At 44.1% G+C, this 25,895-nt stretch overlaps 1 protein-coding gene across 3 annotated transcripts in view; it reads right to left on the reverse strand.

Annotated features, from left to right (window-relative positions):
- Positions 1-25,895, reverse strand: part of LOC141243255 (endoplasmic reticulum metallopeptidase 1-like) — a 135,297-nt gene that overhangs the window by 31,003 nt on the left and 78,399 nt on the right. For all 3 annotated transcript variants that reach the window (XR_012307661.1, XM_073668918.1, XM_073668926.1), the window contains exons 6-8: positions 12,464-12,556; positions 10,759-10,959; positions 7,264-7,484 (exon numbers count right to left, since the gene is read on the reverse strand). Coding sequence is in view for 2 of the 3 variants with exons in the window: in XM_073668918.1 (XP_073525019.1) it covers positions 7,264-7,484; positions 10,759-10,959; positions 12,464-12,556 (515 nt within the window). In the remaining variant the exon portion in view is untranslated. The remainder of the gene's footprint in view (positions 1-7,263; positions 7,485-10,758; positions 10,960-12,463; positions 12,557-25,895) is intronic.

Below are 25,895 nucleotides of genomic sequence, written 5' to 3' on the forward strand. Positions count from 1 at the left end.
ATACATGCATACAGACATCCATACATACACACACTGCTCAAAACAATAAAGGGAACACAAATACCAGATGTGTCCTGGGGGGTTTGCCTTCTTCTGGATCAACAGATTTAGGCATAGAGATTTTAATAATACCTTTATTAGAATCACAGGAGTAATACAAAATATAAAACTAATTAAAAAATTATAAATGGGTTAATTTTTAATTGTAAAAGTGCAGCAATAATAAAAATGGTAATAATACTACATTGGTGAGGCCTAGTCCTAATTAGTTAGTAAGTTAGTTGTAGTGTTAGTGTAGGGAGTACAATTGGGGGAGGAAGGCTGAACTTTATGGACCTAGGTCTTTATTCAACCTATGTTACCACATCCTAGATATCACTGAATGAAATATTCTAGTTGCAAATCTTTATTCATTACATAGTGCTATGCGTTGAGAACAATAAAACATAAAAATTATCAATATAAATTAAAATTACTATCCCATGGAGGTCCGGATTTGGAATGATACTGAAAATGAAAGTGGAAAATCAAATTACAGGCTGATCCAACTTTAGTGGAAATGCCTCAAGACAAGTAAATGATGCTCAGTAGTGTGTGTGGCCTCCATGTGCCTGTATGACCTTCCTACAACGCCTGATCATGCTCCTGATGAGGCGGCAGATGTTCTCCTGAGGGATCTCCTCCCAGATCTGGATTAAAGCATCAGTCAACTCCTGGACAGTCTGTTGTCTATCCTGCAACGTGGCGTTGGTGGATGGAACGAGACATAATGTCCCAGATGTGCTTGATTGGATTCTGGTCTGGGGAACGGGCATTAATGCCTTTATCATCGAGGAACTGCTGACACACTTAAGCCACATGAGGCCTAGCATTGTCATGCATCAGAAGGAACCCAGGGCCCATTGCACCTGCATATGGTCTCATAATGGATCTGAGGATCTCATAACGGTACCTAATGACAGTCAGGTTACCTCTGGCTAGCACATGGAGGGCTGTGCGGCCCTCCAAAGAAATGTCTCGCCACACCATTACTGATCCACTGCCAAACTGGTCATGCTGGAGGATGTTGCAGGCAGCAGAACGTTCTCCGCAGCATCTCCAGAATCTGTCACGTCTCTCACATGGGCTCAGTGTGAACCTGCTCTCATCCGTGAAGAGCACAGGGCACCAAAGTTAAATCTGCCAATTTTTGTGTTCTCTGGCAAATGCCAAATCACCCTGCATGGTGTTGGCCTGTAAGCACAATACCCAATTGTGGACGTGGGGCCCTCATACCACACTCATGGAGTCTGTTTCTTACAGTTTGAGCAGACACATGGATGTTAGTGGCCTGCTGGAGGTCATTTTGCAGGACTCTGGCAGTGCTCCTCCTTTTTCTTCCTTGCACAAAGGAGGAGGTAGCGGTCCTTCTGCTGGGTTGTAGCCCTCCTACAGCTCCCTCCATGTCTCTTGGTGTACTGACCTGTCTCCTGGTACAGTAACTGCTCCATGAGCAGCTTCTGTGGGCTGTAGACACCGCCTCATGCCACTGTACCTCTAAAGGGGAAGAAAAATGACGAAATGCAAAAGTGACCAAAACAACAGCCAAAAGGGATAAGAATAGAGAAATAGTCTGTGGTCACCACCTGCAGAAACACTTCTCTATAGGGGTAGTCTTGCTAATTGCCTATCATTTCAACCCGTTGTTTGTTCCATTTGCACACCAGCAGGAGAAATTGATTCAAAATCAGTGTTGCTTGATAACTGCACAGGTTGATTTCACAGAAGTGTGATTGACTTGGAGTTGCATTGTGTTGTTTAAGTGTTCCCTTTATTTTTTTAAGCAGTGTAATATATATATTTATACAGTAGTGTTCAAAATAATAGCAGTCCAATATGACTAACCAGATTAATCATTGTTTTTGTTATAAATTATACTACCACGTCAAACAATTTTCCAGTTGGTGCAGTAGATTCTAAGAAAACCAACAGACTCAGCATTCATGATCTGCAAGTTTTTGAGTCTGTGTATTTGAAGAATTATCTGAAAGGGGGTGTGTTCACAATAATATCAGTGTGGAGTTCAATTAGTGAGGTCAATCCTTCTATGAAGAAACAGGTGTGAATCAGGTGGCCCTTATTTAAGGGTGAAGCCAGCACATGTTGTACATGCATTTCTCCTTTAAAGCCTGAGAAATATGGGTCGGTCGAGACATTGTTCAGAACAACAGCGTACTTTGATTAAAAAGTTGATTGGAGAGGGTAAAACTTATAAAGAAGTGCAGACAATGATAGGCTGTTCAGCTAAAATGAACTCCAATGCTTAAACCCTTAACCCCCGAGGGTGGTTTGCACGTTAATGACCAAGCCAATTTTTACAATTCTGACCACTGTCACTTTATGAGGTAATAACTGTGGAACGCTTCAACGGATCCCCCTGATTCTGAGACTGTTTTTTCGTGACATATTGTACTTCACGATAGTGGTAAAATTTCTTCGCTATCACTTGCGTTTATTTGTGAAAAAAAACGGAAATTTGGCAAAAATTTAGAAAATTTTGCAATTTTCAAAATTTTAATTTTTATGCCCTTAAATCAGAGAGATATGTCACACAAAATACTTAATAAATAACATTTCCCACATGTGTACTTTACATCAGCACAATTTTGGAAAAAAAATTTTTTTTTGTTAGGGAGCTATAAGGGTTAAAAGTTGACCAGCGATTTCTCATTTTTCCAACAAAATTTACAAAACCATTTTTTTAGGGACCACATCACATTTGAAGTCACTTTGAGAGGTCTTTATGACAGAAAATACCCAAAAGTGACACCATTCTAAAAACTGCACCCCTCAAGGTGCTCAAAACCACATTCAAGAACTTTATTAACCCTTCAGGTGCTTCACAGGAATTTTTTGAATGTGGAAGAAAAAAATGAACATTTAACTTTTTTCACAAAAATGTTACTTTAGACCCAATTTTTTTTATTTTCACAGGGGTAACAAGAAAAAATGGACCCCAAAATTTGTTGTGCAATTTCCCCTGGGCAAGCAGATACCCCATATGTGGGGAAAAAACATTGTTTGGGCGCTCGGAAGGGAAGGAGCGCCATTTGACTTTTTGATTGTAAAATTTGCTTGAATAATTAGCGGACGCCATGTTGCGTTTGGAGAGCCCCTGATGTGCCTAAACATTGGAGCTCCCCCACAAGTGACCCCATTTTGGAAACTAGACCCCTCAAGGATTTTATTAAGGGATATAGTGAACATTTTGAACCCAGAGGTACGACACAGAATTTGATAACATTAGGTCATCATATTGAATAAGTTGTCATTAGTCTTGAGCGCAAGTGCTCGTTACTTGAGTTTGCATCGGGTACTCAGGTATGCACCATGTACTGCGTGTGCTCGAGTGACATGCTCAAGTCCCTGCCCCGCATGTTGCCCCGCATGTTTCACGGTTATTAGACACCCAAAAAAAAAAACATGCGGGGATCGCTCGTGCATGGCAGGCAATCCCCGCAAAGTTTTTTTGGCCGCGAAGCATATTGGGCGGAGACTCGAGCATGTCGCTCAAATACCCACGATACTCAATGCATACCAGAGCACCCGATGCAAACTCAAGTAGCGAGCACTTGTGCTCAACACTAGTCGCCATATTGTCATCTTTTTTTCTTACTTTTGAAAAAAATCCCAACCCCATCACAACCCTAACCCCAAACCCAGCCCTAACCCTAGCCCAACCCTAACCCGAGAGTTTATTTTTTACGCCGTTCCTCATGCGGTATAAGTGATTAGACGACCTTATTCTTCGGGTCGGTGAGACTACAGCGATACCAGAATCATATGGGGTTTTTAAGACTGACAGCTGTCACACACTAAAAGACGCATTTTTTGTGAAATCTAGTTTTTGCATCGCCATATTTTGAGAGCTATAATTTTTCCAGATTTTGGCAGACAGTCATGTGACGGCTTGTTTTTTGCGGGATGAGTTGACGTTGTTATTGGTGCCATTTTCAGGCACGTGACATTTTTGGATCGCTTTCTATTCCGATTTTTGGGAGGCAGAATAAACAAAAACCAACAATTCAGGAATTGTTTTTTTGTTTTTTTTTATTCTGTTCCGCGTGTGGTAAAATTGATAAGGCAGCTTTATTCTTCGGGTCAGTACGTTTACAGCAGTACCACATTTATATCGTTTTTCTATGTTTTGCACTTTTACATAAAAGCAATTTTATAGAAAAAATTATTTTTTAGCATAGCTTTATTCTGAGAGCTATAACTTTTTTATTTTTCGGCTGATGGAGCTGTGTGGCGGCTGTTTTTCGCGGGACGAGATGACGTTTTCAGCGGTACCATTTTTATTTATATTCGTCTTTTTGATCGCGTGTTATTCCATTTTTTGCTTGGCGGTATGGTGATAAAGCATTGTTTTTATCTTCGTTTTTTATTTATTTTTTTTACCATGTTCACTGAAGGGGTTAACTAGTGGGACAGTTTTATAGGTCAGGACGTTCCGGACGCGGCGATACCAAATATGTGTACTTTTATTGTTTGTTTTGTTTTGTTTTTTATAATAATATTTATTGATGGGTACATTATATTTTTATTTTTGGTGGATTCTTTTTTTTTTTACAATTTTTTTTTTTTTTTTTTTCACTTTCAGACAGTTTTTATACTTTTTTACTTTGTCCCACTATGGTACTTTCACTTTTTTTAATTCTGATCGCCTGCATGGCATAGGAATGGAGCACCATCCCTGTGCCATGCAGGCTGTCAGCGCTGGACAGGGAGAAGATAGTTTGGAGATGCACTGCGCATGTCCAAAAAATCTTCCTGCTGTCTGGTGACCCGGATGTTGCCATGATGACTTCTGGTCGTCATGGCAACATCCTGGAAGCCACGGCAGATGGCGCTGGAGGCCGGAAGAGGAGGTGAGTATCTGCGATCACCTCCCCTTGCTACCGCAATGCTGAGATCGACTGCGATCGACTTCGATCGCAGCATTGCGGGGGTTAATGTGCCGGGAGCGGTGCGGGACGCTCCCTGCACATAGCCCTGGGTGTCAGCTGTGACAATCAGCTGACACCCAGTGGCGATCGCGCCCGCACAGCCTGTGGGCGCGCGCGATCGCGATGACGTACTAATACGGGTCTGGCTCTTAAGTCCCAGGGCACAGACGCGTATTAGTATGTCTAATGTTATTAAGGGGTTAAAATGAAAAGCAAAATCAGAGAGACATGGAAGAAAACGGAAGACTACCATTCAAATGGATTGAAGAATAGCCAGAATGGCAAAGGCTCAGCCAATGATCAGCTCCAGAATGATCTAAGATAGTGTCAAGTTACCTGTGAGTACTGTGACAGTTAGAAGACATCTGTGTGAAACAAATCTTTTAGCAAGAAGTCCAAGCAAAATCCCACTGTTAAAAAAAGACATGTACTGAAGCGGATACAATTTGCCAAAGAACACATCAACTGGCCTAAAGAGAAATGGAGAAACATTGTGTGGACTGATGAAAGTAAAATAGTTCTTTTTGGGTCCAAGGGCCACAGAAAGTTCGTCAGACGACCCCCAAATTCTGATATGATATGGGCATGTTTATCTTACTATGGTGCCGGACTTGTTTACTGCATATCAGGGATCATGGACCAGTTTGCATATATTAAAATCCTTGAAGAGGTCATGTCGCCTTACGCTGTAGAGGATATGCCCTTGAAATGGGTGTTTCAACAAGACAATGACCCTAAACACATCAGTAAACAAACAAAAGCTTGGTTCCAGTCCAACAAAATTGATGTTATGGAGTGGCCAGCCCAATCCCCGGACCTTAATCCGATAGAACACTTTTGGGGTGACATAAAAATGCCTTTTCTGAGGCAAAGCCAACAAATACCAAAAAATTGTGGAATGGTCAAAGCATCTTGGGCAGGAATAACAGGTGACAGGTGCCAGAAGTTGGTTGACTCTATGCAACATACAGTACAGCCCAAAAGTTTGGACACACCTTCTGAACAACACAACTGATGGTCCCAACCACATTTATAAGGCAAGAAATCCCGCTTATTAAACCTGATAGGGCACACCTGTGAAGTGAAAACCATTTCCGGTGACTACCTCTTGAAGCTCATCAAGAGAATGCCAAGAGTGTGCAAAGCAGTCATCAAAGCAAAAGGTGGCTACTTTGATGAACCTAGAATATAAGACATATTTTCAGTTGTTTCACATTTTTTTGTTAAGTATATAATTCCACATGTGTCAATTCATAGTTTTGATGCCTTCAGTGTGAATGTACAATTTTCATAGTCATGAAAATACAGAAAAATCTTTAAATGAGAAGGCGTGTCCAAACTTTTGGTCTGTACTGTACATGTGAAACAGTACTAAAAATCTGTGGGTATACAACTAAATATTAAGTTAATGATTCACAGGAATGCTAAATCCTCAAAAAAAAGGAGTACATATTGTGAGTTTGTAAAGACAAATGCAGACACTACTATTTTTTAGAACAGCCCAATGTTCTTTTTTTTGTTATTTTCTGCAAAGTAGTTAAAAATTATATACATTTCTCTTCATGTTTTGAATTAGAAAACAGTGTACAATGTTCCCAATGCATGGAAATAAAAACTAGTGTAAAGATTTTGTGCTTAACTCATGTTTTTGAACACACTGCTATTATTTTGAACACTACTGCACATACATACACATTAAAACAAAAATAGACAGTACTCGCCGTCCCCGGACCCAGCGTATGCTCTCCGCTACTGCTAAGGTCTCTGTCAAATGACGTGACTCGGAACATGGGAATCGTGAGCATTTTACATGAATTTGGGCACATGTTTTTTGTTTTTTAACTGGAAACCCCTTAAACTGGAGTATTTACATACAGGGCCTGAGCATCAAACTGATTCTGCTTCAGGAAGAAGAAAACGACTAGCTACGGTTCTGCCTAATTTTTACCATGATATAACCTGTTATCTTAAACTTATTATGTGGGGGTGATGTTTGCTGCATTAGTGGAAACCTCAATTAGATACAAATTTAACTGCAACTAATATTATGAAAGAAAATGTTAGTAATGGGTACTATGGACAAGCAGAATAAGGATGACATTTGGCACAATAGAGAAATCCCGAAGAACCCTAGAAATGCATGTCATTTCTGAGAATCATTTTGAGCTCAAAAGTTTAATATGGAAAATGATTGAAAATCAAAATTATTTCAAAACAGTCCAAACAGACCCATCAAATATTCACAAATTGATAATAATGAATGTTATAAACTTACAGCAAAGCAGAAGGATTTAGCCATGGTATGCATCAGTATGAGCATAGCCACAGCAGCGGTGCCATACAGACCCACAGCGACATAAAAGTGAGTATACCAGGACATGGCATTGCCAGTGCGAGAAACCAGCACAGATAGAATAAGGACGGTGACAAACGCAGAGATCCAACTTGTTACATTGATGAACAGTCCAATCATGAGGTCTCGTGCATAGTTTGTACCTAAAGCCATATAAAGAAAGAAAGCAGAGTTATTCTATGGTTCTGTAACAGCAAATTCAGGAACATACATGTAAGATCCATTCGTATTTAAATCCATAGGGAGATTGAGACTACTTTATTGAGACAACATTATTGTGACATCCATGTCAAGGGATAGGTTCTTTTCGAAGTAGAAAAGATTGTCATGTTGGATAAGGCTAATATATCATTATAATATAGGGTAAATCTGCAGGTTTATACTGTTAGACAGGGGCCCGTCTGCCTTCGTGAAAGCACGGCTCCTGGGAGAAAATTACATTTATTCCTCCCATCTTTCAGACTTACAGGTGTCCCGGCAAGGCTACAGTTTGAGCATGTTAAACCGGCCACATCATGGAATTGTGGCTGTAGAGCTCAGTAAAACTCAGTTTTGTATCTTCATTTCTTCTCTTCGCTGCGGAGAGATTAGCTTTTAAGACCAAGAGGGCATTAACAAAGATTCTTCTTAGGGGTCATGTACTTCTTCCCCTGTATGAGGTTAACCAATCATAAGCAGGCAGCAATATAATGGCGGGAAAAAAAATAACACGCGCCCACAATAGCTTGAATGGTTACATAGTGAGGTGAGGCGATAGACCAGTGTAAAGAAATATGTTTTAGGACCGCTTGAAACTGTGGCTACTGGAAATTAACTAGATTGTCTAGGGCAGTGCATTCCAGAAAAATGGTGCAGCACGAGTGAAGTCCTGGAGAGGGGACTGGGAGGATTGGATTATAGGTCTCTGCTGTACTGTCCATTTCCCCTCACACTGACTGTGGCCAGTTACGCTCTCCAACTGGTGAAAGGTCCTCTTTAAATTCATGTACAGTACAGACCAAAAGTTTGGACACACCTTTTCATTTAAAGATTTTTCTGTATTTTCATGACTTTGAAAATTGTACATTCACACTGAAGGAATCAAAATTATGAATTAACACATGTGGAATTATATACTTAACAAAAAAGTGTGAAACAACTGAAAATATGTCTTATATTCTAGGTTCTTCAAAGTAGCCACCTTTTGCTTTGATGACTGCTTTGCACACTCTTGGCATTCTCTTGATGAGCTTCAAGAGGTAGTCACCGGAAATGGTCTTCCAACAATCTTGAAGGAGTTCCCAGAGATGCTTAGCACATGTCGGCCCTTTTGCCTTCACTCTGCGGTCCAGCTCACCCCAAACCATCTTGATTGGGTTCAGGTCTGGTGACTGTGGAGGCCAGGTCATATGGCGTAGCACCCCATCACTCTCCTTCTTGGTTAAATAGCCCTTACACAGCCTGGAGGCTTCTTTGGGGTCATTGTCCTGTTGAAAAATAAATGATGATCCAACTTAACGCAAACCGGATGGAATAGCATGCCCCTGCAAGATGCTGTGGTAGCCATGCTGGTTCAGTATGCCTTCAATTTTGAATAAATCCCCAACAGTGTCACCAGCAAAGCACTCGCACACCATCACACCTCCTCCTCCATGCTTCACTGTGGGAACCAGGCATGTAGAGTCCATCCGTTCACCTTTTCTGCGTCGCACAAAGACACGATGGTTGGAACCAAAGATCTCAAATTTGGACTCATCAGACCAAAGCACAGATTTCCACTGGTCTAATGTCCATTCCTTGTGTTCTTTAGCCCAAACAAGTCTCTTCTGCTTGTTGCCTGTCTTAGCAGTGGTTTCCTAGCAGCTATTTTACCATGAAGGCCTGCTGCACAAAGTCTCCTCTTAACAGTTGTTGTAGAGATGTGTCTGCTGCTAGAACTCTGTGTGGCATTTACCTGGTCTCTAATCTGAGCCGCTGTTAACCTGCGATTTCTGAGGCTGGTGACTCCGATAAACTTATCCTCAGAACCACGGGTGACTCTTGGTCTTCATTTCCTGGGGCGGTCCTCATGTGAGCCAGTTTCTTTGTAGCGCTTGATGGTTTTTGCAACTGCACTTGGGGACACTTTCAAAGTTTTCCCAATTTTTCGGACTGACTGACCTTCATTTCTTAAAGTAATGATGGCCACTCGTATTTCTTTACTTAGCTGCTTTTTTCTTGCCATAATACAAATTCTAACAGTCTATTCAGTAGGACTATCAGCTGTGTATCCATCTGACTTCTGCACAACACAACTGATGGTCCCTACCCCATTTATAAGGCAAAAAATCCCACTTATTAAACCTGACAGGGCACACCTGTGAAGTGAAAACCATTTCGAGTGACTACCTCTTGAAGCTCATCAAGAGAATGCCAAGAGTGTGCAAAGCAGTCATCAAAGCAAAAGGTGGCTACTTTAAAGAACCAAGAATATAAGACATATTTTCAGTTGTTTCACACTTTTTTGCTAAGTATATAATTCCACATGTGTTAATTCATAGTTTTGATGCCTTCAGTGTGAATGTACAATTTTCAAAGTCATGAAAATACAGAAAAATCTTTAAATGAGGTGTGTCCAAACTTTTGGTCTTTACTGTATGTTGGGCTAAAAATCATTATTTGCAATTGAGTTTCATTAAAAGTTTGGCTTTTACAGACTATTTTTTCCTGAACATTCAACTTTGATGTGGTCTGGGGTCATAAATCAGCTGAGAGGAGCCCAGAAAAAGAATAAAAGAGATCCAAACTGTCAGATCGTCAGAAAAAGCTAAATGACAGTTTCTCAGTTAACTCATTCTGCAGCCAGCAATAGCCAAAGCAGCACAGAAGCTATGGAAGGCAAACAGTTCAAAATGTTTATCCAGCCCAAAATGATGCAAAAATGTTTTTTTTGTCCAAAATACATGTATGTAAAGCACCACTCCAGCATTTTTTGTTTGTTTTTTTCAGCTCTGGAGTGGAGCATTAAATGTAAGCCCTCTGTCCCTGGTCATATACTCACCCTCCGGCGTCTTCATATTTTTTTCGGTGCCACTCCTGTCCTCCCTCACCATGTTGTGACAGTAGCTTCAGAATGTCCAGAAGTCAGAAGCTGCGTCACTCACTCTCAATACAAGTGTATGAGAGCCAGAACGCAGCTCTTATAGATTTGTATTGAAAAGTGACCTCCACACAGCTCCATGAAACACTGGAGCTGCCGGTAGGTCACTTTTTGACGTAGACCGACTGGAGTGACACTGGAAATGGATAAAAACACCAGAAGGCGAGTATCTGACAGGGGGCTGGGGAATTACATTTACAGCACCACTCCAGCGGTGCAAAAAAAAATGCTGGAGTGGTGCGTTAAGTAAAAAGTGAAAATTGTCTGGAAAGGTAAACAACCCCTAATGTTACTCTTACCTCCTCTTATATTTTTGAGCAGATAAAACAGTGTGACTGCTGCTATAATATAGTTTATAATAGTTCCGATGCGCGCCGGATAAGACACCACAAACAAGCCACTGACATCAAAGAAGATCAAATTGCCATGGCGGAACTCTGAAGAGTCAGCAAGAAGGGGAGAAGATGCCAAATATTGTAACACACCCAGTATATTGTCACCTAGGAAGAAACAAGACTATTTATTTATATGCTAAACACTGGTGATAAATCACAAATAACTCAATGTAACAAAGAGCTTTCCTGTATAATTAAACGGTTTCATTCATTTAGTGCCCTCTATTGGTGCTTTGGATAACAGCAAACATGTAATTCCAAAAATAATCACCATAAGCAATACAAACTGCTGGGGATTTTTTTTTCAAATAGTAAGATTACTGTATTTTTCGCTTTATAAGATGCACTTTTTCCCCCAGATTTGGAGAGAAAATAGGGGTGCGTCTTATAATGCGAATATACCTTACTGGCTGCAGTGGAGTAGGGTGCCAGGGTTGCTGCAGCAGCGGCAGGGCGATGCTGTGGGCCCCAAGCTGGGAGGAGGGGGTGATTGGATGTGCGACGCTGCTGGTGTTCGCCAGTGCTGGAGCTCCGCTGACATTTTGAGAAAGCCCGAAGCCCCCGCCGTGGGCGGCGCATGCGCAGATTGAGATCTCGACACCAAGATCTCGTCTCCAGATATCTCAGTGCCGAGATCCCAATCTGCATATGTGCCGCCCGCGGCGGCTTTTTTTCCCCAGAGTCCACCACACTGTATACCATGTAAGTGCGGGGGTTCTGGGCTTTCACAAAATGTTGGCGGAGTCCCTCGCATTTCCGAACACCCCCTCCACCCAGCCAGAGGCCCACAGTATCGCCCGACTCCCGCCATGCCCAGTTTCCTACAGCAGTCACCCTGGGACCCTGCTCCACTGCACCCCCGTTAAGCAATAAGATGCACTGACTATAAGACGCACCACAATTTTAAAAAGTTTTTTCCCATTTTTTCTTCACAAAATTTGGGGTGCGTTTTATAATCCGGTGGTCTTCTAATCCGCAAAATACAGTATTTTCTAACATTTTAAAAGTTAAAATTTCGAAAATAAAAAAAGAAAAGGCCTGGCTACACAAGAGATTGACATGTACAATCCACATCTAAGAAGCAAAAGGGTTAAATTTACTATTCTTTTAAAGGGAAGCTGACATGAGATTTATGCTGCCTGAATCATGAGCCGCATGAATCAGCCACTGGCTGCCAGGTATATTTTACTGTAAAATACTGCGGTGTTTCAGATAAAACATCATTTGAACATCTGTCCAGGGACTATGTTTCTTAGATGGCTAGTCCAAGGTAAGTCCCTGGTGACTTCTCTCAGTCCTGCACCCCATGAATGACTGTTTTTTTCCCATTCACACACAGGGAGAGACCTGTCAGATGATGGAAGTGGGATGGAGGGTGGGAGCGGCTGGAGACCTATATTGGACTAGCCATTTAAGAAGCATAATCCCTAGTCAGTTTTTCAAAATAAGTCTTCTCCAAAACACCAAAGCATTGCAGTGTAAAACATATACAGCTGCAATAACAGAGCCATTGTGATTCATGCTACTTGTGGTTCAGGCAGCAAGAATCTCATGTCAAGTTCCCTTTAAAAATGGTAAAATTGGATTTGAACTAAAATGCTTCACTTACCTGCCCTCTGAATAGAGTCCGTATGGATCCTGTCTGCTGTGTCATACTTTGTGTGGTAAACATAGCCATTTTCAATGAAAGCCATATCAATGCCTACAATCAATCAATGGGATTAACAATTTTATAAATCTTTTATCATTTGGCTAAATATACTGTTTTTGCATATTTAATTAATGCTACATATTCTTGTTAGAATTTTTTAAGCTTTTTTCGGTGTATGTACACACACACAAACACACACATAGTATTGTGCAAAAGTTGTGGGTAGGTGAGGAAAAATGCTGCAGAGTAAGAATACTTTCAAGAATTCAATCAATTAACAAAATGCTAAGTGATTGCACAAAAAAGAATGTAAAATCAAATTAATATTTGGTGTGACCACCCTGCATAGACAGCAGCGGCTTAACCGCGCCTCTGGCACTGACTGGCACCCAGCTCTAATGATAAGGTAGTTATACTGCATAAGCAAGGTATTTTCCATGCAAAGATTTTAAAAGCAGACTAGGGTTTCAAAATATGCTTTTCCAGCTCTTTTGAAGAAGCACCAAGGAACGGGCAACAATGAGGACCATAGACACAACGGTCAGCCCAAAAACTTAGTGCTGAGGATGAAAGACACAATATGCTTACTTCCCTTCAAAATCAGAAGATGTTGAACAGTGCCATCAGCTCAGAAATGGCAGCAACCAGCTACACCCATCTACTGTTCAAGGGAAGTCTGTCCAGAAGTGGACTTTATGGAAGAATGGTGCCAAAAAGCTAACTTTCAACAAGGAAACAAGATCATGTGACTCAACTATGCATGAAAACATAGGAATTGAGTGGTCTAGATTGACAAATCAAGATGTGAACAATCTGGCAATAAAAGAAGGTAGTTTATTTCCTGGAGAAACTGTAGAGCAGCACAATAATGAGTGTCTGCAGGCAGCATTGAAGCATGGTGGAGGTCCCTTGCAAGTTTGGGGCTGCATTTCAACAAATTGAGTGGGGGATTTGGTCAGGATTAATGGTGTTCTCAGTGCTGAAAAATACAGACAGATAGTTACAAGTGTTGAGCGAGCATGCTCGACACTGCTCGGTACTCGCCTGAGCATCTCACTACTCGGGATGTTCGGCGAGCACCGGGTTACTCGGGCGGAAGCTCGGGTCTCCGCCATGCACGTTTGGCACTCTTTACAGAGCCAATAAACATGCAGGGATTGCTAGCCAGTCACTGTAATGACGCAGCCATGTTGTTTGTGGGCATTACTGTGATTGGCTGGCCGCACAGCGTCACCTCGAGTATTTAAAACCGGGCGCCACCATCTTGGAGACAGTCGCTCCGGATCAGACAGTGTAGGGTCAGTGCTGCTGAGCTAGGGAGAGATTTATACGGCAAAATAGTTAGTGTAGGGTCTCTAAAGCCTTCCAAATCAAACAAACAGTCTTTCTCGGGACTAAAATCCATCCCAGATATCAGGCAGGCAGGCTGTATAGGAGACGCAGCGGTTATACCAACAAACACTGCATTACAGTCCTGTGTGCTCCTGCTGGTCAAATTGCTAGACTTATCCCCAGGTCTCTGGGGCCAGGAAAAATCCTTTTTTTTTCATCTAAATACTGTTTTGTTTTTTTTTCCTCAGTCAGACTGTACAAATACCTGTCTTATTAACCTTTTGGTATTTCCACCCCCCACCAAAAAAAAAAAATTGAGTGTGTCTGTGAGTGTTCAGACACAAATATATCTGTTTAAAATAATTTGGTGTAGGCCAGAGAAATAGAACTGTGGTTTTCCTCTTCCACGGTTCAAATCTGGGTGTTATCAACCTGCTTGCCTTTTTTCCATAAAAAAAAAACAGTTTGAGTGTGTCGCTGACTGTTCAGACAAAAATATATCTATTTTAACAAGTCTGGTATACACCAGGAAATTATAACTGTGGTTTTCCTCTTCCACGGTTCAAATCTCTGTATTATCCACTTTATTGAATTTTTTCCATAAAAAAAACATTTTCAGTCCCTCGCTGACTGTTCAGACACCAATATATCTGTTTAAAAGAGTCTGGTGTAGGCCAGAGAAATAGAACTGTGGTTTTCCTCTTCCACGGTTCAAATCTCCTTTTTATTACCCTTTTGCCATTGATAGTGCGAGTGTAAGCTATTTTACTTCATTTACAAGTAAAATGACACTATTTTGCCCGGTGTGCCATCCCCGCACTACATAAGCACGTATCCAAAACATCTGCCGTGCCCTCAACAACGCAGTCACTGGGAGAGTCCACCTGACAACGGACACGTGGAGAAGTGCTTGTGGCCAGGGACGGTACATCTCCCTGACGGCACACTGGGTAAACATAGTGGAAGCCGGGACCCAGTCGGACCTTGGGATGGAACACATCCTCCCCACACCGAGGATTGCGGGCCCTATGTCAGTCAGAGTTGCCCCCACAGTGTACAGCTCCTGCGCATCCTCCTCCTCCTCCTCCTCCTCCTCCTCATGTTCAGCCTCCATCTCAGATATCACCACATCAGTTACAAGCTGGAAGCACTGCAGTACTGCCTCAGCCAAGCGGCAACAGGCTGTGCTGAAACTCATAAGCTTAGGTGATAAACCTCACACTGCTTGTGAGTTGTGGACAGCTGTGAAAGAGCAGGCAGATCTGTGGCGGAGACCACTGAACCTACATCCAGGCATGGTCGTGTGTGACAATGGCCGTAACCTGGTGGCGGCTCTGAGGTGAGGCGAGATCACACACGTACCCTGCCTGGCTCATGTGCTTAACCTCGTGGTTCAGCGGTTTCTTAAATCGTACCCCGAGTTGCCAGATCTGCTCGTCAAAGTACGCCGCCTGTCAGCTCATTTTCGGAAGTCGGCTACAGCTTCCGCCGCCCTTGCTGTGTTGCAGCAGCGTTTGCAGCTTTCAGCACACCGACTGGTGTGTGATGTCCCCACACGTTGGAACTCTACCCTCCACATGTTGCAAAGGATTTGTGAGCAGAAGAGAGCAGTTGTGGAGTACCAGCAGCAACAAGGCCGTCGATATTCAGGTCAGACTCCACACATAAGACCTCAGGAGTGGACCTGGATGTCTGACATATGTACCATCCTGACAAACTTTGAGGAGTCCACCAAGATGGTGAGTGGCGATGACGCCATCATTAGCGTCAGCATCCCACTTGTCTGTCTTTTGCAACGCTCTCTGCAGAGAATTAAAAAAGAGGCATTGCAGCCAGCGTATGATGAGATGGATCAAGAAGCCGTAGCGGGCGATTACACACAGCCCAGCCTCATCTCATCCCAACATGCATTGGGGGACAATGAGGGAGAGGAGGAGGAGGAACAGAAGCTGGCATCATGCGCTGTAGACGATAGTACCTGTACAACTGTCATACCGTTGGTTCAGCGTGGGTGGCCTGAGGACAGGGGGAGGAGGAGGAGGAAAGCATGGTCAGTCGTCATCTTGGTGAGGACACGGAAGTCTTGCCCGTTACCAGACTAGCACGCATTGCTGACTTTATGTTACGCTGCCTTAACCGTGACCCTCGCGTTGTCAAAATGTTGGGTGACAGTCAGTACTGGTTGGTGACACTTTTAGACCCCCGCTACAAGGAGAACTTTCACTCTTTTATTCCTGAGGTGGAGAGGTCTACAAAAATGGGGCAGTACCAGAAGGCCCTTGCTGCAGAACTGTTAAAAAAATTCCCATCTGAACACGTTAGCGGCAGAGGTCACAGTTCGTTGCCAAACCAAGGCGTACAGGCGAGAGAGACGCAACTCCAATCCAGCAGAGGCAGGGGAACACTGTCAACGTTCTGGGACAGTTTTCTGAGACCAGCCCAGCTTACAGGCCCTGAGGCGCGGGGTACTCTCACAAGGAGTGGAAAGTTTCAAAAGATGGTGAGGCAGTACCTTGCCGACCGTACCAGCGTCCTCCGTGATTCTTCTGTGCCTTTTAATTATTGGGTATCCAAGCTGGACACTTGGAATGAACTCGCTCTGGCCTTGGAGGTCCTGGCCTGCCCTGCTGCTAGCATGTTATCGGAGCGTGTTTTTAGTGCCACTGGGGGAATTATAACTGATAAGCGCACTCAGCTGTCAACTGACAATGCTGACAAGCTGACCCTTATCAAAATGAACAAGGGCAGGATTGGGCCAGACTTCTCATCACCACCAAATGACAGCAGAGTAACAAAGTCAAATCCACTGTGTTATTTCGGGAGGTGTACTCCCATGCACCGCTTCACACCCACACATGGGTATACGCTTCCTCATTTCGGCTGTTTTTTGCTCTTCTCCTTATCCTCAGCCTCCACCACCACTATACCACCAGGGTGACCGTGGTCCATGTTGCTAGCATTGCAAGTTCCTCCGTCCTAATTTTTGGCAGCTTTTGCTTGGAAGGCATAGGCAAAGACTATGGGAGACCCACTCCCCAATAATGGGAATAATGTTTTTAATATGCTGTACTGCATGGCTCTTGTACGGGGCATTAAAACCGTCTTGTTAAGCTACTGTGACTTCCACGTCTCTTCCAAGGGGCATTAAAACCATCTTGTTAAACGACTCTGACCTCCACCACTCTTCCAAGGGGCATTAAAACCATCTTGTTAAACGACTCTGACCTCCACCACTCTTCCAAGGGGCATTAAAACCATCTTGTTAAACGACTCTGACCTCCACCACTCTTCCAAGGGGCATTAAAACCATCTTGTTAAACCACTCTGACCTCCACGCCTCTTCCAATGGGCATTAAAACCATCTTGTTAAACCACTCTGACCTCCACGTCTCTTCCATGGGGCATTAAAACCATCTTGTTAAACCAGTCTGACCTCCACGTCTCTTCCAAGGGGCATTAAAACCATCTTGCTAACACCTTTACCCCCGAGGGTGGTTTGCACGTTAATGACCAGGCCAATTTTTACAATTCTGACCACTGTCACTTTATGAGGTAATTACTCTGGAACGCTTCTACGGATCCCCCTGATTCTGAGACTGTTTTTTTCGTGACATATTGTACTTCATGATTGTGGTAAAATTTCTTTGATATCACTTGCGTTTATTTGTGAAAAAAACAGAAATTTGGCGAAAATTTTGAAAATTTTGCAATTTTCAAACTTTGAATTTTTATGCCCTTAAATCAGAGAGATATGTCACACAAAATACTTAATAAATAACATTTCCCACATGTGTACTTTACATCAGCACAATTTTGGAACCAAAATTTTTTTTTGTTAGGGAGCTAAAAGGGTTAAAAGTTGACCAGCGATTTCTCATTTTTCCAACAAAATTTACAAAACCATTTTTTTAGGGACCACATCACATTTGAAGTCACTTTGAGAGGTCTTTATGACAGAAAATACCCAAAAGTGACACCATTCTAAAAACTGCACCCCTCAAGGTGCTCAAAACCACATTCAAGAACTTTATTAACCCTTCAGGTGCTTCACAGAAATTTTTGGAATGTGGAAGAAAAAAACGAACATTTAACTTTTTTTCACAAAAATGTTACTTTAGACCCAATTTTTTTTATTTTCACAGGGGTAACAAGAAAAAATGGACCCCAAAATTTGTTGTGCAATTTCCCCTGGGCACGCAGATACCCCATATGTGGGGAAAAACCACTGTTTGGGCGCACGGCAGGGCTCAGAAGGGAAGGAGCGGCATTTGACTTTTAGATTGTAAAATTTGCTTGAATACTTACCGGACGCCATGTTGCGTTTGGAGAGCCCCTGATGTGCCTAAACATTGGAGCTCCCCCACAAGTGACCCCATTTTGGAAACTAGACCCCCCAAGGCACCTATCTAGATGCATAGTGAGCACTTGGAACCCCCAGGTGCTTCACAAATTGATTCGTAAAAATGAAAAAGTGGTTTTTTTTTACACTTTTTCATTTTTACGAATCAATTTGTGAAGCACCTGGGGGTTCCAAGTGCTCAATATGCATCTAGATAGGTGCCTTGGGTGGTCTAGTTTCCAAAATGGGGTCACTTGGGGGGGAGCTCCAATGTTTGGGCACACAGGGGCTCTCCAAACGGAATATGGTGTCCGCTAACAATTTGAGCCGATTTTCCATTCAATTTGTTAGCGGACACCATGTTGCATTTGGAGAGTCCCTGTGTGCCCAAACATTGGAGCTCCCACACAAGTGACCCCATTTTGGAAACTAGACCACCCAAGGCACCTATCTAGATGCATAGTGAGCACTTGGAACCCCCAGGTGCTTCACAAATTGATTCGTAAAAATGAAAAAGTGGAAAAAAAAACACTTTCATTTTTACGGATTAATTTGTGAAGCACCAGGGGGTTCCAAGTGCTCAATATGTATCTAGATAGGTGCCTTGGGGGGTCTAGTTTCCAAAATGGGGTCAATTGTGGGGGAGCCCCAACGTTTAGGCACACAGGGGCTCTCCAAACGCGACATGGTGTCCGCTAACAAATTGGAACCATGTTGCGTTTGGAGAGTCCCTGTGTGCCCAAACATTGGAGCTCCCTCACAAGTGCCCCCTTTTTGGAACGGATTCCTGATTTGTCAATTTTATTATGTAGTGTTATATGCCAGTTGTGTATTACAACCTGACAAACACTACACAACTGAAGTATGACAACCTGACGAACACTACGTCAGCTGTGTAGTGTTCGTCGGGTTCTCATACGTCAGAAATTAATTCAATAGTCCATGGAGGTATGGTATCTTCTGAAGCAGTCTTTCATGCAGAGGCCAGGTTTGTCGGGGCAGGTGTCAAATTAGTAAATGGTGTCCTTGCGTATTCCTCTTCGGTAGCACACTCGGCACTTCTTTTGTGACTTACCCTTTTTTCCGCTGTGAGGGATCTGCCCCGGGAAATGCTGGCCCGGTACAATTCGAGGTCCTTCAGTTCCAGAAGCAGTGGGACCCGCTCCGCCACCACTGCCAAATATCAGGGCCTTGATAACTGTCTCCTGAAAGTGAAGATACGACGCAGAAGTCTGGCCTGCACATTGAGACAGAAGGAAAGCGTTGTGCATTGCCATCTGAACAATGTGCACGGCCAGCTTCTTATACCATGCCTTGGCCTTTCTCAAAGCACTGTACGGCTGGAGGACTTGATCGGAGAGATCAACTCCCCCCCATGTACTTGTTGTACCCCACTACACAGTCTGGTTTGGCGACCTGTGTAGTGGAACCTCTTACAGTGCTGAGGGTGCTGCCATCACCATGTATGGTGGTCAAGAGAAGGACATCCCTCTTGTCCTTGTACTTGACCACCAACAGGTGGTCGCTACATTGGGCTCTGCTCTCACCCCTTCTGAGCAGCTGCCCAATTAGCGTCTTTGGGAGGCCTTTCTGATTTTTGCGAACAGTACCGCAAGCTTCGGTATGTCGCACAGAGAGGGACTTGAAGAGTAGGATACTTGAATAAAAGTTATCCACGTACAGGTGATAACCTTTATCCAGCAGTGGGTGCACCAAGTCCCACACAATTTTCCCACTCACTCCCAGAACAGGGGGGCATTCAGGGGGTTCAATCCGGGAGTCCTTCCCTTCATAAACTCTAAACTTGTGAGTGTACCCAGAGGTACTCTCACAAAGTTTATACAGCTTGATCCCGTACCTGGACCTTTTACTGGGCAGGTACTGCCGGAATCCAAGCCGCCCCTTGAAAGCAATTAAGGACTCATCCACGCAGATGTCCCTTTGGGGCACGTACACTTCACCAAACTTGTTGTTGAAGTGCTCGATGACCGGCCGAACTTTGAAAAGACGATCAAAGTTCGGGTCATCGTGTGCAGGACACCTTGCATTATTGTTGTAATGCAAGAACTTGTGGATGGCCTCAAAACGTTTCCAGATCATCACCATTCAGAACACTGGAGTGTTATACAAAACGTCAACACTCCAGTATTGCCGAATCTCTGTTTTTTTCAGGATCCCCATATGAAGGACCAGGCCCCAAAACTTCATCATTTCTTCTGCGTCTACAGGAGACCAGTCAGAAAATGATGAAGAGGGGTTTTGTTCCAAAAATTGATGAGCGTACACATTAGTTTGGCCCACCATGAGGTTTATAAAATCCTCAGAGAAAAAGACTTTGAAAAAGTCTATTTCTGTGAGGCTGGTGGTGTCAAACTTGATTCCTGATTCCGCCACAAAATCAGGAATCAATGGCTCAAAATTTTCGGGGGGCGAGGTCCATATGGGGTCAGTATTGGGGGGAAATGGAACATCTCTCCTGCGACGACTGCGGGGCGGTCCAGGAGAACCTGAGGAAGAAGAGGAGGAAGAAGAGTAGGAAGAGGAGGACGATGAGGCGTCAGAAAAGCAAAGAAATGTGGGATCCTCGCTGTCGGTCTCAGTGTCGGAGGCAACAAAAGAGTATGCCTCCTCCGCTGAATAGCGAGTTTGGGATGAGCCGGCCATTTTCCCGTGTATGTGGTGCGTGTGTGTCAGTAATTTATTTAGAGTGTGTGTGTCAGTGTGCTTGGTGTGAACTTTTTTTTCCTGAAAAAAAAAAAGAGAAAAAAAAAGAACTACCGTGGGTGGTTCAAACAGCGAGCACGAGTGCGGATCGGTGAACTATGTCACCAATCAATTCTCGGCAGGTGCTGGGTGTGTGCGCGGATGTGGTGCAAAGGTGGGGGGGGAGAATTGACAGGGACAAGAAAAAGAAGAGAAAGAAAAAAAAAGAAAAAAAGAAAAGTCGTGAAAACAGCGAACACAGAAAAGAAAAAAAGAAAAGTCGTGAAAACAGCGAACACAGAAAAGAAAAAAAGAAAATTCGTGAAAACAGCGAACACGGAAAAGAAAAAAAGAAAAGTCGTCAAAAGAAAAAAAGAAAAGTCGTCAAAAGCAGCGAGCACGGACGTTGATCAGTGATGTAGACACTGCTCAGCGCTCGGCCGCTGCAGGACGCACGATAAAAAAAAATTGGTAAAAAGGAGGGGGGAGGGAGAGGAGGTGGGAGGGAGAGGGGTGGATGAGGGGAGAACAGAGATGCACTTACCAAAGTCTTCTCTGTTCTTCTTTCAGCAGGCTCAGGAGCAGGATCCGCAGGATAAGGAGCTGGAGACCGACGACCCAGGAGACAGGAGCAGGAGATCCAGGACCCTGGACAGGAGCCAGACGCCGAAGCTCAGCCAGCAGCCTGAAGAGTTCAGCAGGATGCCGGAGCAAGAGATCCAGGACCCTGGAGAGTGCAGAGGGATGCCGGAGCAGAAGCAGCGACTGGAGCAGGTAGGAGAGAGGTCTTGTGTCACAAAAGGTTGTGGAACTACAAGGCCCAGCACAGAGTGATCAGACGTGACCGCTCTGTAGAAATCCTCACCAAGTGTGAGGATCTGCAGGGCGGTCACAGGGGGGTGACAGGGTAGCGACAGGCAGGTCACAGGCAGGTCAGGTACTCTGATTGGTGTGATTGATGATGCCGACATCGATCACACCAATCAGAGATGGCTGGGGCCTTGGCACGCACCACAGGGGGTTACAGGGAGGTGACAGGCAGGTCACAAGCCGGTCACCGCCCTGTAACCGCCGTGTCACCTGTGTTCATGTACTCTGGAGCGATCGATGATGACATCGATCGCTCCAATCAATCAGAGCTGGCTGGGGGCTTGTATGACATCACAGGGGGTCATGGGGAGGTGACAGGCAGGTCACAAGCCGGTCACCGCCCCGTGACCGCCCTGTTACCGCGCGGTCCCGCTGTGATCGATTTGATCGGCGATCGCACCGATCCTACCAGTTTGGGGAGAGTGCTGGGGTTACTAGGCAACCGCCTAGGATCGGTGCTCTTAGGAGCACCGATCCTAGGCTGCACAGCACTGTTTCCGACAATCTGATTGCTGGAAACCGTGAGAAATGCTGTGATTGGCTGTTCAGAATTGAACAGCCAATCACAGCGATCGTGGGTGTGGGGGGGCGGCGCCACCCCCCGAGATGCCGGCGCCATCTACCCTGAGGTAAGATGGCACCGGAATCTTAATTTTAGCACCGCAACTTTGGTCACGGTGCCGCTTTAAAGATAGGGCGTACAAATACGTATCTGGTCCATAAGTCCCAGGGCACAGATACGTATTAGTACACCCTGGGTCAGAAAGGGGTTAAACCACTCTGACCTCCACGTCTCTTCCAAGGGGAATTAAAACTGTCTTGTTAAGCTACTGTGACCTCCACGTCTCTTCCATGGGGCATTAAAACCATCTTGTTAAACCACTCTGACCTCCACCACTCTACCAAGGGGCATTAAAACCGTCTTGTTAAGCTACTGTGACCTCCACGTCTCTTCCACGGGGCATTGATATTATCTTTTTATTCCACTGCGACCTCCACCACTCTTCCACGGGGCATTGATATTGTCTTTTTATTCCACTGCGACCTCCACCACTCTTCCAAGGGGCATTGATATTGTCTTTTTATTCCACTGCGACCTCCACCACTCTTCCAAGGGGCATTGATATTGTCTTTTTATTCCACTGCGACCTCCACCACTCTTCCAAGGGGCATTGATATTGTCTTTTTATTCAACTGCAACCTCCACCACTCTTCCAAGGGGCATTAAAACAGTCTTTTTATTCAACTGCAACCTCCACCACTCTTCCAAGGGGCATTAAAACAGTCTTGTTAAGCTACTGTGAACTCCACAGCTCTTCCAAGGGGCATTGAAATGTTGTTTTTAATTACCTCTAACCTCCACGACTCTTCCAACGGGCATTGCATTTCCTCCTAATTTTAGTCAGCTTTTTCTTTTCAATGCATAGGCGAACACTAAGGGAGACCCACTCCCCAATAATGGGTAGAAGGTTTTTAGTACGCTGTAATCCACGTCTGTTTCAAGGGGCATTGCAGTTCCAAATAATTTTTGGAAAGCCTTCCATTCACAGCTTAGGCCAACAGTGTACAGGAGACCCAGTTGCTATAAATGGAAAAAACGGTTTAGTTAATGCCCTCTGACCTCCATGTCACTTCCAAGGGGCATTGGAATGCTTCGAAATTCTTGGTAGGCATTGCACTCACTGTATGCCCTATAAGTGTGTAGCCGAACCGCTCCTTTTGGTACAGAAACATATCCTACAAGACATGTGTGGTTGACTGGCCTGATATTGATGTGAATGGTCCCTGTTCCTCCTGCTCTTTCTCCTTTGCCACCACCTCATCCATCATTCATCACCTGAAGCTTTGTTTTAACGGGAGTCATATAACTGGGATAGTAGCAGGAAAACATCCAGCAATCCTCGGAGGAGGTAGGATATGCGCCAAAACGCTGACCACCTCAGGCCTAGCCGCTATTACATACATGCGCTTGCATTGCAAGGAACAGAAAGCTAAGGAGATGGATGGCCTCATGATCATTAATAATTTACTCGTTGTGTAGGAGGCCGACCACTGCTGCTGTCTACCTTCTGAACTTTGTGTTGAAGCCTGATTGACCCAGGACCCGCAATCCTCTATGTCTGGAGGATGTGTTGCATCCCAGTGTCCAACTGTGTCCCGGCTTCCACAATATTAACCCAGTGTGAAGGCGTTAGTGAGATGGACCATCCCTGGCCACATTCACTTGTCCACGTTTGTGGTTAGGCTGTCCTTCCCACTAAATGCACTGGGGAGGGCACAGGTAATGTTTTGGTATGCGCGCTTGTGTATAAGGTGCACGGGGACAAATAGGGGCGGCTGGGGACCGTTTATGGACACCCGGCCGCCCCCTGGCGGCTGGGGACCGAGTGTGGACACCCAGCCGCCGGGCGGCTGGGGACTGAGTATGGATACCAGGCCACCGACGCAGCCATGACATGGTGGCCGGCGTCTGCCTCCACAAGCCTAAAAGGCCTAATTTCAAGTGCAAGCAAGCTAGCAGTATGGTATTGCAGTCTGGGAGTGGGTGGGTGGGTGGCAGGCTGCATACTTGCGCTTCCATTGCAAGGAATGGGGGAGGTACAATTGAACACTGCCCTGGGACAAGGACTTGCACGGGGAAAGTTGCAAATCTGTATCTTCTGATGGCGGAAAGAATCACTTCTGATGGGCACACTTTTAGGCAGTGACCTGGGTGTCAGAGATGCTTCCAGGGGTCTTTCCCATGCTGTTCCCATGCCTTTTCAGCACTGTATGCATGTGTCACACAGCACATGGCCAGATAAGGTTGTAAAATGTTAAAATTACATTTCACGGTGAATGCATTTGTCACGGTTGAAAGCAATACAAAAGTGCAAAAACGCATAAAAAATGCTACTTGTGAATATAGCCCAAGGTGTGGAGGGGTATTTTTGCTTTTGGTTATTTATTTTACCTTATACACAAGTCTTTACCCTGGAAAGGATGTTCCTTAACATATTTCACAGGAAAGCAGTTTCAGTTTCGTTTTTTGAATGTTTTATTGTGAGCCCGTAAAAGTGGCTTAATACCTCTGACCACGTTGTTGACAGCAGTGACCTGGGGGACAGAAATGCTTCCTGAGGTGATCCTCATGCTGTCCCCATGTCATTTGAGCACTGTCACTATCGTTTTGGGCACTTTTTAGGCTTTCTACAGACTGCCGGGTGTGCCACCGCAAAAATGCTCGGGTCTCCCATAGACTAACATTGGGCTCATTGCTCGGGTCGAGCACCCGAGTATCACGGTGAGCTCGGCCCGAGCTTCGAGCACCCGAGCATTTTAGTGCTCGCTCAACACTAATAGTTACCCATCATGTAATACCATCAATTTATTTTTCAGCAGGAAATGACCCAAAACATATAGCCAATATAATTAAGAATTATATTCAGAAAAAGAATAACAAGTAGTGATGACATGGCCCCACACATGGCTCTGATGTCAGCATCGAGTCTGTCTGCAATTACATGAACGGCAAGATGTAAGAAATACAGAAGTGGTCTATGGAGCGCTGGATTGATCACAAGGAATCAGAATTTAGGGCTAAAACCATTTAATGAGCCCTCTCCACAACGCATTTCGATAACCAAACTATCGTCATCAGGTGGTACAAGGGTATGGACACAAGAAAAAACATTTATAGACAAAACTCCACAATGATTGGTTGACATATTAATTAGTTTCACAATGATTGGTTCACAGGCTAATTAGTTAATCATGGGTTCAAAAGAACCCTTCATGTGCCAGTGTGCATGTACTTCCAATGGTCGCACATGGACAACAATCACATGAGTTCAACAATCAAGAAGACATTAGATAAGTCGTGGAATATAGAAATATACAGTACAGACCAAAAGTTTGGACACACCTTCTCATTTAAATATTTTTCTGTATTTTCATGACTATGAAAATTGTACATTCACTCTGAAGGCATCAAAACTATGAATTAACACATGTGGAATTATATACTTAACAAAAAAGTGTGAAACAACTGAAAATATGTCTTATATTCTAGGTTCTTCAAAGTAGCCACCTTTTGCTTTGATGACTGCTTTGCACACTCTTGGCATTCTCTTGATGAGCTTCAAGAGGTAGTCACCGGAAATGGTC

This window comes from Phyllobates terribilis, unplaced genomic scaffold (genome assembly GCF_046119375.1).
Source record: "Phyllobates terribilis strain yellow unplaced genomic scaffold, ASM4611937v1 Scaffold_1__5_contigs__length_1240528914, whole genome shotgun sequence".
In the NCBI taxonomy this organism is placed as follows: domain Eukaryota; kingdom Metazoa; phylum Chordata; class Amphibia; order Anura; family Dendrobatidae; genus Phyllobates; species Phyllobates terribilis.